The following is a 12885-nucleotide window of genomic DNA, read 5'->3' as shown; positions in this document are numbered from 1 at the left end:
TGTCTACATACACAACAGTCTTAATTAATTTACCAAAAATTTTATTAGAGCAAAAGTGTCATGTTGTCAGTAATGCTCGGCAGCAAGCTGCTTCTGTTGCTCACAGCAAGGCGAGGGATGACAGGTTTGCTCTCCTTCCCAGTGGCATCTGCTGGCTGCTGAGTTTTTTCTGCAAGCTTGGCCACTTTGAGTGCCTTTGAGAGAGCTGTTGGTGACAGAGCTCTGGGATAACAGATCTTACCAGTATAAGAAACAGAAGCTATGAGGTATTATTGTACAGGAACCTCTGTATTTTTCTTTGCTTAATGGATATTTTAGATTCTGTTACTTAAGTACATAATATGTTTCTGAAGGATGAACAGCTGAAGTCCCATGAAGCTAAGCTGAAGCAGATTTCCACTGAGCTTGCTGAACATCGCTCCTATCCTCCTGACAAGAAGCTCAAAGGCAAGGAGGTAGATGATTACAAACTGAAGGATCACTATCTGGAGTTTGAGGTATGTATGGGACACATTATTACTTTACTTCTTGAGTGTGGGTGGTCTTATATTTGGGTTACAGTCCTGAAGTTCTCCATTTTTCACTTTACTTCCCTAAGGAGTGTATTCTTACTAGACAGAAAAGTCACAGCAATTGCAGAAGATGGAATGTGGCTGTTTCTTTCTGATGAGAACTTCCTTAGCTCTGAATTTAGCTCCTAGTCTGTAACATGGAGGATAGAAACGAGACCCCTGTCCTTCCTGATGTATCTATTTGAAGAGATTATAAGATCTTCATGCATGAAGTTGTCTCGTGTTGTAAAACTGTTGCCTAGTGTACTGAAACCTCAAGTCTCTAGAGAATGATTACATTCTGCAGTAATGCAGATCATGGTAATTGTCTTCCACTGGTAAGTTCTGAAAGAACTGATAGGCTAAAATTATTGTCATAGGCATGGCTGCCTCATCAGAGCCATTTGTGTTGTATACCACTGAGATGGATGTCAGGATGAGAAGGAAAAGAGTAGAATTAAAAATCACAGGATTGAGTGGTGCAGCTTAGGCAGATGCATTAGGAGATTGTTTTGAGTATCTGACATCAGCTTTTATCCATAATGGTGTCTGCCACATTGTAGGACTATGTGGGAATGAATCGGCAACCCAGCAGATGTCTGGTACTTGTTATGACTACACCTTTGAGCTTTTTCCCCCAGGACTGCGAGTCAGTGTTGCCTTGGGTCTGAAAGGATCCTACTCTAAATAGGCATTGCCTGGCAAGGAAAATATGTAGTCTGAAAAAGCAGAAGAGCAGATAAGACAGATGAGACCTCCAGAGCTGATGCTGGAGGCAACAGAGCACAAACCTCCAGAACTGAAGTAAGCCTTCTGCCCCATGCTATCAGTTTCTGTTAGAGGGACTCTTTTTATTCCTGGACTTAACTCATTGCATACTTTTGCTTTTGCAGAAGGTTGTAACCACTGTGTTGAGTTTCACTTTTCCATAGCAGTCAATCAACATGGCTCCGTGAAGGAGGAATCATTACCTGACCAACATGATAGTCTTTTAGGATAAGATGTTTGGTGTGATGGCTGAGGGGATAGCAGTGGATGTTGTTGGTTTTTCACTTTGGCAAGAATGCTGACATTGCTGATGAAGTGGATTAGGAGGTTGACAGTGAGGTGGTTTGGCTGAACAATTGAGATCAAAGGGTTGTCATCAATGGCACAGTGTCAGTTTTGAAACAGAGCACTCAGATGCACAGAGTAAGCCACACACTTTCTCTCTGGAGGGGATCTTGTAAAACTTGGAAGATCAACGAGTTTCTTAGCTTTGGGTTCTTGACATAAAGTTTATTTTCTATCACTTTTAGAAGCTTGGTGAGTTAGGATGAAATGTAGGCTGGAGTATTAGATGTTTTTAGGAAGATTGATGGGGGAGTAGATTGTTGTGGGGTTTTTTTCTGTTTCCTGTCAGTGTTAACATGGTGATCTTTTGAGATATTCCTCAGGTACCTCAGTACAAATCAGAACCAGTGTAGCCCAGGAAGCAAAAGGTGTCATCTTCACTAGTGAGAGTCTCAAAGAGCATTTGAGCTGTGCAGTTCAGATAAGTGATCAGCTCTGCAGGAATGCTTATCTAAGCAGGCACATTGTGGCAACAGCTTCACTTATGTGTGAGAAATGGTAATTCAAAGTGCTGGTGTGCAATGCTGTGTTACCTTCACATTTAGCACAGATTTCACAGGCCATGTTGAGCTATCAAGACACCCTTCCAAGGGCCATGAGAAGAGGCAATTCCAAAATGCTAGAAGTCAAACAGATGAGGCAGAAGGCTAATTGGGATCTTCTTCCGGAGCTAAGGCAAAAAAAGGAAGGTGTATGCTGAGTGAAAGCAAGGTCAGGTGACATGGGAGGAATACAGAGATGCTGCTCACCACTGTAGCAAGAAAATTCACGTGGCCAAATTTCAATTGGAGTTGCAGCTGGCCGGAACTGTGGGGGACAATAAGAAGAGTTTTTTAAAATATATTAATAGCAAAAGGCAGTGTAGGAATAACATCAGCTTGTTACAGGATGAAGATGGTCATCTCGCAAACAGGGGCATGGACAAGGCAGAGGTGTTTAATGCAGTCTTTGCCTCTGTCTTCATCCTCATGGATGACAGACCGGGGGATGTCAGTGCCCTGAGCTGGAGGACCAAGACTGTGAGAATGTTCAGGTCCTGGTTAACCTTGAAGTTGTGTGGGATCAGCTGCGCCAGCTGGATCCCTACAAATATATGGGACCTATTGAGATTCATCCAAGAAACCTCAAAGAGCTGTCTGATGTCATTGCAAAACTTCTCTCAATGATGTTTGAACAGTCTGAAGAGATCCCAGTTGTCTGGAAACTGCCTAGTGTTTTCCCAATTTTCGAGAAGGGCAAAAAGGATGACACTAGAAACTACATGTCTGTCAATCTCACTTCAGTGCCTGGTAAAGTTACGGAGAAAATTATTCTGGGAGGTATTGAAAAACATCTGGAGGACATTGCAGCCATCGTCACAGCCAGCACAGCTTCATGAGAGGAAAGTCCTGCTTGTCCAACCAAATTTACTTTTATGAGAGGGTAACCCACCTAGCTGATCAGGGGAAGTCAGTTATTACTATATTTTTTGATTTCATAAAGCTTTCAATGCTGTCTCTCCCAGGACTCTTCTGGAGAAAATGTCCAGTCCACAGACGGATAAAGACATCCTGTGATGGGTGAGCAGCTGGCTCAGGGGTCGAGCACAGAGGGTTACAGTGAATGGGGTGACATGAGACTGGTGACCTGTCACTGGTGGGATTCCACAGGGCTCCACCTGAGGCCCTGTGCTCTTCAAGATCTTCATAAATGACTTGGACACGGGAATGGAAGGGATACTAGGCAAGTTTGCAGATAATACAGAACTGGAGGAAGCTGTTTACTCCCTTGAAGGCAAGGAGGCCCTGCAAAGAGACCTTTACAAGTTACAGGACTGGGAAGTCACCACCTGTATGAAGTTTAACAAGGGCAAGTGCTGGATACTGCATCTAGGTTGGGGCAACGTGGCTTGTATGGACAGCCTGGGAATGAGACAGTGGATAGCAGTTTCCACTGACAGTGGAAAGGGACCTGGTCAAGGAGTCGTGGTCAAGGGCAAGTTGAACATGAGTCAGCAGTGCCCTGGCAGCCAGGAGGGCCAACTGTGAACTGGGGGGCATCAAGCACAGCATTGCCAGCCAGGCAAGGGAGGGGATTGTCCTGCTCTGCTCTGCACTGGGGTGACCTCACTTCAAGGGCTGGGGGCAGTTCTGGACCCCTAAGTATCAGAAAGATATAAAGCCCAAAAGCTCCTGAAGGAGGGCAGTGAAGATTGTGAAGGGCCTTAAGGGCAGGCCCATATGAGGAGCATCTGAAGTCCCTTGGTTTGTTCAGCCTGGAGGAGACTGAAGGAGACCTCATTGCAGTCTACAACTTTCTTGTGAGGAGAAGAGGAGGGGCAGGCACTGATCTGTCTGTGATGACCCATGGGAATGGCCTGAAGCTGTGTCGGGGAAGGTTTAGGCTGGGTATTAGGAAAAGGTTCTTCACCCAGAGGGTGGCTGGGCACTGGAACAGGCTCCCCAGGGAAGTGGTCATAGGACCAGCCTGACAGAGCTCAAGAGGCATTTGGACAATGCTCTCAGCCACATGGTGTGACTCTTGGGGATGATGCTGTGCAGGGCCAGGAATTGGACTGGATGATCCCTGTGGGCCCCTTCCAACTCAGTTTATTGTATTATTCTGTGAGGCAGTAAAAAAACCCAAACCAAACCGAAATGTTGAGCTGTATGAAAATTGTGAATGGAAACTTTGTGAATGGAAACCTTGCCTTTAGAATAATGTCCTGTCAGGGTTGGATGGAGATGGTGAGAGGTGAGGTAGGATTTTGTAGCTGTCTCTTTCAGACTGAGACTTCAGGCCAAACCTGGTGTCTGTGTGCAAAAGGCCATGTTGATACATCTTGAGAAACAAACCAAAAGAGCCTGTGAGTCCCTAAGGTAGCAGCATAATATCATTAGGAAGGAAGAAGCCATTTTCCTTTTCTGTAGGTCCTTACAATTCCTTTCTGTTCGTACACTGGTGATCCCTTCATTCTTGTTCCTGATGAAAGACAAATGAGATGGAGGGGAGGTGAACCAGGAGGTCCTTGTTCAGGTATGCAGCCAGTAGCATTTCTTTTTGATGGTGTCTTTGCTTATACACACCAGAGAAGAAACAGTTCTCATTGCCTGCTCTCTGAGGAGGTACTGCATCAGACTGTAAAAAAAATTGTTGCTAGTTGCAGAAAATTTATAGTTAGAGAAAGATCTTCTGAGTGCTGTCAGATGAGAGGTGAAGCCAGAACACTGGTGTGTGGCTACCTCATCCTTCTTTAGTATGTGCATTCATTCTTCAGAGATAATGTTGCAGAAGCTTTTGAATGGTTTCAACTTCTGTGGTTTTATTTCTTGACAGAAATTTCCAAATTAATTTCTTTGAAGGCAAAATTTCTACCAGCTTTTACCTAACTTCAAATGTCAGGTCACTGAACGACCAAATTTGTTGTGCTTGAAATCTAAGTAGAAATGCACTGATTAATTGTAATAGAAACCAAGGGCTCACAAAGGCCAGGGAAACATGGCCAATTGTACACATGTAGGTCCTAGATTTCCGTTCTGATTGCCGAGTCTTGAGACTCTGGTGGTGTTTACTGGACCAGTATAAAGCAGAAATCCATACGGCAGTAAAGTCCCCCTCTCAATTTTATGCTATGATGCTGTTGCCAAGCTAAGAGCACTGGCTGGCCTTTTGCAGAAGTGTCTGGTTCATTTTGTGATGAATCATCCATCAGCTCAGTGCATCATCATCAGGGTTCTTCTTGCTGTTTCTCCATTTCCATTTTTATTAAATGACACATCTTACCTGCTTCATGTGTTTGTCTCTCACATTGTGGAGCTGCAGCTCCAGATATGGAAGTCATAGGAATGCTTACTTATTTAATTTGTAGGTGGATTCTGTTATGATTCTCCTCTATGAGGGTTTGTTTATTCAAAGGACTCTCAAAAGCCAGTCACGTTCTCTTCTTGTTTTTCCCCCCTTTATATTCCACGCTTCAAAGTGATTACCAAGCTTTTTGACTTCCTGCCCTAAAATAAATGTTTTTCTTAGAACTTTATTATATTATTAGAAAACAGAAAAAAAATTTAAATACTTTTTCCTCTTTCAGGAGCATAATAGTTTGGCTGCTGTTTTGCCACTTTGAAATATAAATTAACAATCAGTACGGATGTTTATATCCACCTTCCCTCACCCCCAGCACACTGACATCTCTAATTACAATGCCTGCACCATATCTTTAGTGGATATATCAGGGGCAGGTTATTAAATAAATCCTGTGAAGTGGATTGCTCTGTTCTCAGGACCTCCTGCCCCAACATCTGTTTTTGAGACCCTGCAGGATTCTTCTGTTACCGTACCCTCATTTTCTTCCTTGCCAAGTTGTTTCTTGGTGAATGATGCAATTGTGGCAAACAGAGCAAAATCTTCCTGTTGGAGAGGGAAAAGTGCAGACAAGGAATAGAACAAGTGGGCATGGGCCACAGTAAAGGGAACTTTTTCCGTTTGAAAAATACAGACAGCAACCTTCATCATTCCCTGTGAGTGACCTAGCAGGGCAACATGCCATGCTGCTGTCATAGCCCTCTCATCTGCTCCTTTTTGTCAAGGTCTGGCCTTTCAGAAGATTCTCTCAGGGGCCTAGTGGTGGCCATGCTGGTACAGTCTGAAGTTAGACCCTGCTTTGGTTTCTCCACTGTGGATAAGAAAAGCTGGAAAAGCAGGACCTGCTGGTGGGAGTGGCGGGTTGCACAGGAGAGCTGTAGACAACCAGAGCAGGATTTTTGTTGTCCCTTAGTTTAGTGAACTTTATCTCCATGCCTGCCTGAGCACATAAGATGTCAGTATGTATGAGCACAGCTTAGGTCTCAGCATGACTAAGGTAGCAAGCTTTCATTCGGTGGTATTATTTGGAACGGGAGCCACCACTCAGCAGAGCATTGGAATTTGTGTGCTGCAGAACTGAGTGCCTCTAATTACACAGCATCCCAGGACTCAGTCTGCTGTTCATATCCACATTAGGCACCATTGTTCGCATACATATTGGGCTCCTGGCTTTCAAGGCCAGCAGAAAGCATTAAGTTACTCAGGTGATCTCTCAAGTGCTCCTGCAGAATTTCTTCCAGACTGATTTGGGCCTTTCTTTTCATTTCCCAGAAAAACCGCTATGAGATTTATGTTGGCCTCCTGAAAGAAGGGGTGAAGGAGCTGCTGAGCGGAGGAGAGAATGATGCGCCAGGACTGAAGAAATCCCACTCAAGTCCTTCTTTGAATCAGGAGTCTCCAGTTAGTGCCAAGGTGAAACGCAATGTGTCGGAGAGGAAGGACTACAGACCAGAAACACCCAGCATTAAGCAGAAGGTCACTTAAGGTGGAAATGACAACTAGGGGAACAGCCATGCAGCAAAGTACCGGTGGTCAAAATTTTTTCATTTAATAACCTGTCATTCACAAAAAATAAGTGCATCTGCCTGAATGGGGTGTTAGTGACATTTTCTATTGTATATTTTGCTGTTTCTGTGCAGATTGTGGGAGATGTCTTTGCTCCTGCTTTGCTTTGCTTTGTTAATTTATCATTTAGCAGTTGAAGCATCGGGACTTCTTTGTGTTGTTCTGTTTCTAAAGGAGCTGGGGAAGGGGTAGAGCGCTGTGACGTTTATTCTGTCCCTTCCCCATTTATCTCCTCCCATCGGCATGTGGCTTTCATCTCTCAAGTCACTTGTCACTTTATTTACGTGGTGGGTGGGAAAAATAACTGGACAAGTGCTGCAGTGCTGTGAATGTGAGCTGTAGCTGTGAGAAAAGCTGTGCAAACATGCAGCTGCAGAAGGCTGATAGAGGCTAAGGTGCTGGGAACACTAGTTTCCTGACAATGTGGGGCATGTTTGTACTGGTACTTAGCAGCAGGTGGTACAGTAAATAGTCACTGTTGCTTATTGTTACTGCATTGACCCTGGACACACGAGTGCGAAGGATAGAAACCTGGAAACCTCTGGCAATGCTGGGATGACGGCATTGGAATAATTTGTTTGCTTCCTTCCAAGCAGAGAGCCTTCTCCTGAGTTTGCAGGCTGGAAGGCATCCAAACCCATGCTGTCTCTGCAGTTAGGAAGATTAGGGATTACCCAGTTGGAATGGCTATCTGGGCTTCACATTTATTTGCAGAGAAGGCTGCTGTAGATGTCAGCCATTAGCATTATATATTAATTATATATATTAAAGACAAGGGGCCTCTGTGTAGTTTTTAACTATACGCTCTCACTTAGCTGCTATATAGAGCCTTATGATATATTGTGTCCTGTTGCTTCCCCTTCCAGGGGTTTCCTTGTTGGTGTGCACAAAGAGCCGCTTTCAATTCCTCTCATAGTGACAAAGCACTTTGCCTTTTTTCTTCAGAAAGGGATTCTCCTCAGTTCTCCATTTTCCTTCTTTAGCTCACATATAGGTGGAAGAGGCTGGTGCCTCCTCACAGTTTCTGCATACCCTGTGCCAGGCTTTCTAAGGGAGCACAGGACGGGGAGAGACCACTACGGGTAGATCTTTTCCCACCTGAAAGCCCGCTGTTTGTGCCATAGACCCTTGGGGTGGCCAGCAGTTTTCAGGCACAGAGAGCAGAAAGATGACATAGAAATAAATTTCCCAGCCCCTCTTGTCATGGCTCAGTGTCATGGGTCTGCAGAGAGTGCTGGCTTTCCTGTTACCTAACCTGTTACCTGAGTTTTAGTCTCGGCTTTGATACTGGCCCACAGGGTGAGCTTGGACAGGTCTCTCCCACTTTGTGTTGCCCTTCCCATATATGGAGTTGTACAACCAAACTGGCCTTTCCCATAGAGCACCTTGGGGGAGATAATGTTGAGGGCCAGTTGAAAATTGTTTCTTGCTGTTCTTTCTATTGTGCCTGGCACAGGATAGCCTTCTTGATGAATACAATTCTTAATGCATATAGAAATGTCAAGATCAATGCAAGGACTGTTTAGAAATGCACTGGTGTTTTTAGCCCAAGTAGTCAAAGGGCCACACATCAAAAAAATTGCCACCTGAGTGGATGTGTGCTCTGTCAGGCTTCCCAAGGGTCCAAGTCAATTCATCTAGCTTATTGGGCTGCCAGTCCAGTGGTTAGAACTGAGAGTGATCAAAGAGAAAAGACCCTTAACAGGCACCACATGACTTGCCTCCCCCACCGAGTACCACCATGCAACAGCTTTCCTGATGTTGTGCTGTCTGTTGGCTGTTAACAAAGATGTTGCACTCTCAGATGTGAGGTTTTGGAGCAAATTGATCCTTGCAGCTGCAGCCTGGCGGCAAAATCAATGAGACTGTTTTCACGAGTGGTGTTGGAATGCGCATCCATCTGGCATCTGCCACTGAGAGTGGTCGCTCTGTGCTAGAAGTCAGAAGGTTGGCTCCTAACCTTGGCAACGTTGCTAAAAGCTGCAGAGTCCTGAATAGAAATTGGCAGCGCTTCCAAGTGCTGGGGCTTTAGAAGTTGTGCATTCCTACTAAGGTGGAGTTAACATTTAGTCCTCTTCCTGAAGAAGAGAGATGCCTTCTGCTGCTGGAGCCAAAGTGATGTGGTGCAGCTTGTTGTGTGGGGAGACTCAGTGTAGGGATGCATGCTAGTGCTCATTGAGAGGGATTGTTTGGAGTAATTTAGAGTGGAAGATGAACAGCTCATGGAGCAGAAACAAAGATAGATCCCTGCAGCTGTTTGCCATGCTTTGGAGGTTGAAGATGAACAAGCAGAACAGAGAGAAGAAATTCAACTGGAGAACGCTGAATGCACATTTGGGAAGAAAACTTGACCTGTCTCTTACGATTAAGTGGTGGTATTCCCCAATTTAGTGTTCCCCCTGAGACTGTCCAAACCACATGGTCCTTGCCTGCAAGCTCCCTCCTCCCCCTCCCCATCCTTGCAGTGGGCTGGAGAGGAGAATTGGAGGCATAAAAGGCAAAGATCACAGGCTGAGATAGGAACAATTTACTGGAAACGGTAATGAGATAAGAAAATGAACGATGACAGCAACAGTATTAATAACAGAGTGTACGAGAACACTCACCACACAGAGCCCAACAATACCCAACCTCTCACTTTCCAATACCCTGACCCAGAAGGGACATCTTCCCCTGTTCCTGGAAAATGACATGAGGTGGTGTAGAATAACTTTCAGGTCCAAGCCATGCCCCTGCCTGGCTACTGCAAAATGTAACCCTGTCCTGGCCAGAACCAGTACAGTCTTTTATGACAATAGGATACATGCAGCAGAAACAAAACCCAAAAAAGGTGCAGATCTGTAAATGACCCTGCTTGGCTGTCAGGTTTGGCTTGACTAGATCTTTTTGAAGGCAGGCTAGAACATGCTTGGCAAACCTCTTGTGGTTATGGAGTGCAGTGCTTCAAAAGGCAAAGAGGTGACATTTAACTTCCGTCTTCCCTGGCTTTTAAAATATTTTGGTTGCTGAAAATTCCAGTTAAATTGCTGAGCTCAAAAAGAAATTATTCCTGTTAAATGCATTTTCCAGCTTTGACACAGAAACTGGATCATTCCTCTTCAAAGTCATTGCAAAAAAGATGATTTGAAGCAATAGGAAAAATCAAAAAGTGAACTGCAAAAAAGATATTTTTTTTCATTATTTATTACCTATTTCCATATATACTTGTAAACAGATTAGGGTATTTTTTTTAGGTCTCATCTGGGTGTATCAAATGCAGTTTCTCACTGCCTTTTTTTGTCATTAAACATTTGTTGAGCTTAGAGCACTCTTGCTGAGACTGCTGAGGCATGCTGATTAGTTTACCCAGAATTTATAGTTTCTGCTCCAGTTTTAATTAATGCCATTTTCCTCTGTTACTTTACAATTTATAAGCATCCCAGGCACCCATGTAGAAATGCACACTTTGGAGATGAAAAAAAAATTTGTGATCTTGTGAAAATCTTAGACTCCTTCCCTCCCTTGGGAAGAGGATCATCTACCAATCAGTACTGTAATTTGACTTTTCCTCCTAATGATACTATAAAGGGTGGGGCAGGTTCTCAGGAGGTCTAAGTGGTGCATCTCCTTGAGTAGCACCATTGAGAGTCTGACCAGGTAGCTTTGTATGGTACCCTGCACTCTTCCCTTCTTTGCTGAAATGTTTGCCTTTAGGAGGAATCAGTGCTTGACCGCAGAGACTCAGGAGCTCTGTTTGCAGCCTGGGACTTGAGCTGCAAATTGCTGGAGCAGCCTGCAGCTTGCTGGGTGTGCTCAGTGCAAGCAGGAGTTACTGGCTGGCTGCCATGAGCATGTGTGCAAGAGAGCCTTTGCATTGGTGATGCAGGGAGGTGTCATCCTTCCCTGTCACCCTCCCTGCTCCAGTGTGCTATCATCGCTCAGGCAAAGCCTCTGCCTGCATGTAGAGAGTGGGGATGCAAAGAGGGGAGCAGGATTGGGGCCAACACCTCCTTGCTTCCCCTTTCTTAATGCGCAGACAGTGGTTCTAGAGGGACCCACCCTGCTCTGAAGTATTGCTGGTTTGCACACCCTGCAGGACCTGAACCATCTACTATCCCCAGCTAAGGAAGAAGAGACAGGAAAGGGCCTCACTGATCTGCACCTGACAGCAGAGAGCTGATGGAGAAGGGGAAAATTGCCTTCCCCTCTCCCCACTCAGCAAGCAAAGCAGGTGAGATACTCTCCTGAAGCCAAAACCACACTCTCCTCTATGAGTCAGCAGGATGCAGGGGACTGGTTGAGATGGTTTTTGTTGATTAGCGTCTGTGAAAGAGACTCCCTGGACTGACTGTGTGTTTGTGTGCATCTTGCAGATAAATTACGCATGAACCAGTGAACATGCCTACAGCTTCTAAATCCAGTATTTATGTTGTGTCTTCAATTGATGTAGAGAGATAAGTCAGCCAGCAGAGTGATTAATGCAGCACAGTTGTGTGGGAATGCTGTTCAGCTGTGTTGCCGACCCAGAGAGTTTTTCATCTGTAGCCAGTCACTTGTAAATGGTTACCAGAAACTTTCTAATGGTTAGTAACAGCTCATCACTAAAATACTTGCCCTCTGATCCTGCCTGCTCCCAGGTTGCGGTCTGTCTATGTTAAGGGGCTTTCCTAGGGAGCAGTGCTCAGCACAGCCCTGCTTTGGGGAGGAGTTTGGCCTAGCAGACCTCCAGAGACTGGAATTGTTCAGTGACTTTTCACAGCTCCAGTGCCTTTGGGTAACAACGCTGGTTGCTCTTCTGGCTTGAAAAAGCCAAAATTCTTGCTTTTCTCCAGTGGGGAAATGAGGTTCTTGCTTGACTAGAGCAGGCCATTCGGTGAGGAGGTGATTATGGCAGCGGAGAAGGTCAGAGATGACAGGGTTATCATCAGGCTTTTTGGAGGCATTGCATGACAATGTTCTCCTTGAAAGTGGGAAAGGCTTTTCTCTGCAGATGGCATACTGCTTACTGTGTTTGCATTCTCCATTTCTAAATGAATTTTGGTCTTATTGCAGTTAGTCTGACAGCTCCTCCTCCTTTTCTGTCAAGCTGCTCTTGTCTGTCATCTTGGCACCTCAGCTGCTTCTGTATAACAGGTCTGTTTCCTTCCATGCTTGCAGAAATCCAGAAAATTTGATTCTCCCATCTTGCATTGAGAAAACCTGCTCTGAAGCAGTGCTGCATTGAATGGATAACCCTGTGAACAGCTTTTTCACTCTGCTTGTCAGTAGCCTGTGTTTCCAGCCACAGTTATAGCTAGGAGGTGCGAGACCAAGTTTTAGACTGCCGTGATCCTCTAGTCATATGCTGCAGGGATGCAAAGCTCCCCCTCCCACACTCAGACCAGACACTTGAAACATTCCTACTCTTCTAGTATCCAGGTTGTTGGAAATGCTTGCTGCTTCTGCAGGGGCAAAGGCAGCATACACATCTTATGTCAAGCAATCTTTCATCTTGCTGTTTGTTTAAATTTTCTCCAGTATTGCTCTCCCCAGGCTCTGGGATGTCACATCTGCTCTGAGGGGGCAGTTAAGAAGTCCACATTTTTCACCAGAGCACAATCATTGCTCCCCAGCATGTGTTCTCAACATCTGGTATCTAGGCTGCCTAGAGGGATGAACCGTAGAAGCTGTCTCAGAAAGAGCTAGTCTGCAGCTTGTGCCTTTTAAAGGATATTTTTAGTGCACATAGAAGCAGAATGCCTCTCCTCTCCTCTCCTCTCCTCTCCTCTCCTCTCCTCTCCTCTCCTCTCCTCTCCTCTCCTCTCCTCTCCTCTCCTCTCCTCTCCTCTCCTCTCCT

At 45.1% G+C, this 12885-nt stretch overlaps 1 protein-coding gene across 3 annotated transcripts in view; it reads left to right on the top strand.

The window, feature by feature from the left end:
• The window catches only part of PSD3 (pleckstrin and Sec7 domain containing 3), a 112740-nt gene extending 100093 nt beyond the window's left edge, over positions 1-12647 (top strand). For all 3 annotated transcript variants that reach the window (XM_048291696.1, XM_048291698.1, XM_048291699.1), the window contains 2 exons: positions 354-497; positions 6777-12647. In XM_048291696.1, the coding sequence (XP_048147653.1) occupies positions 354-497; positions 6777-6989 (357 nt within the window). In that variant the 3' untranslated portion in view covers positions 6990-12647. The remainder of the gene's footprint in view (positions 1-353; positions 498-6776) is intronic.
• Positions 12648-12885: the final 238 nt, after the last annotated feature.

The sequence above is a fragment of the Corvus hawaiiensis genome, chromosome Z (assembly GCF_020740725.1).
Source record: "Corvus hawaiiensis isolate bCorHaw1 chromosome Z, bCorHaw1.pri.cur, whole genome shotgun sequence".
In the NCBI taxonomy this organism is placed as follows: domain Eukaryota; kingdom Metazoa; phylum Chordata; class Aves; order Passeriformes; family Corvidae; genus Corvus; species Corvus hawaiiensis.
Note: the sequence above shows the minus strand (reverse complement) of the source record. Positions and strands in the feature narration are given on the sequence as shown.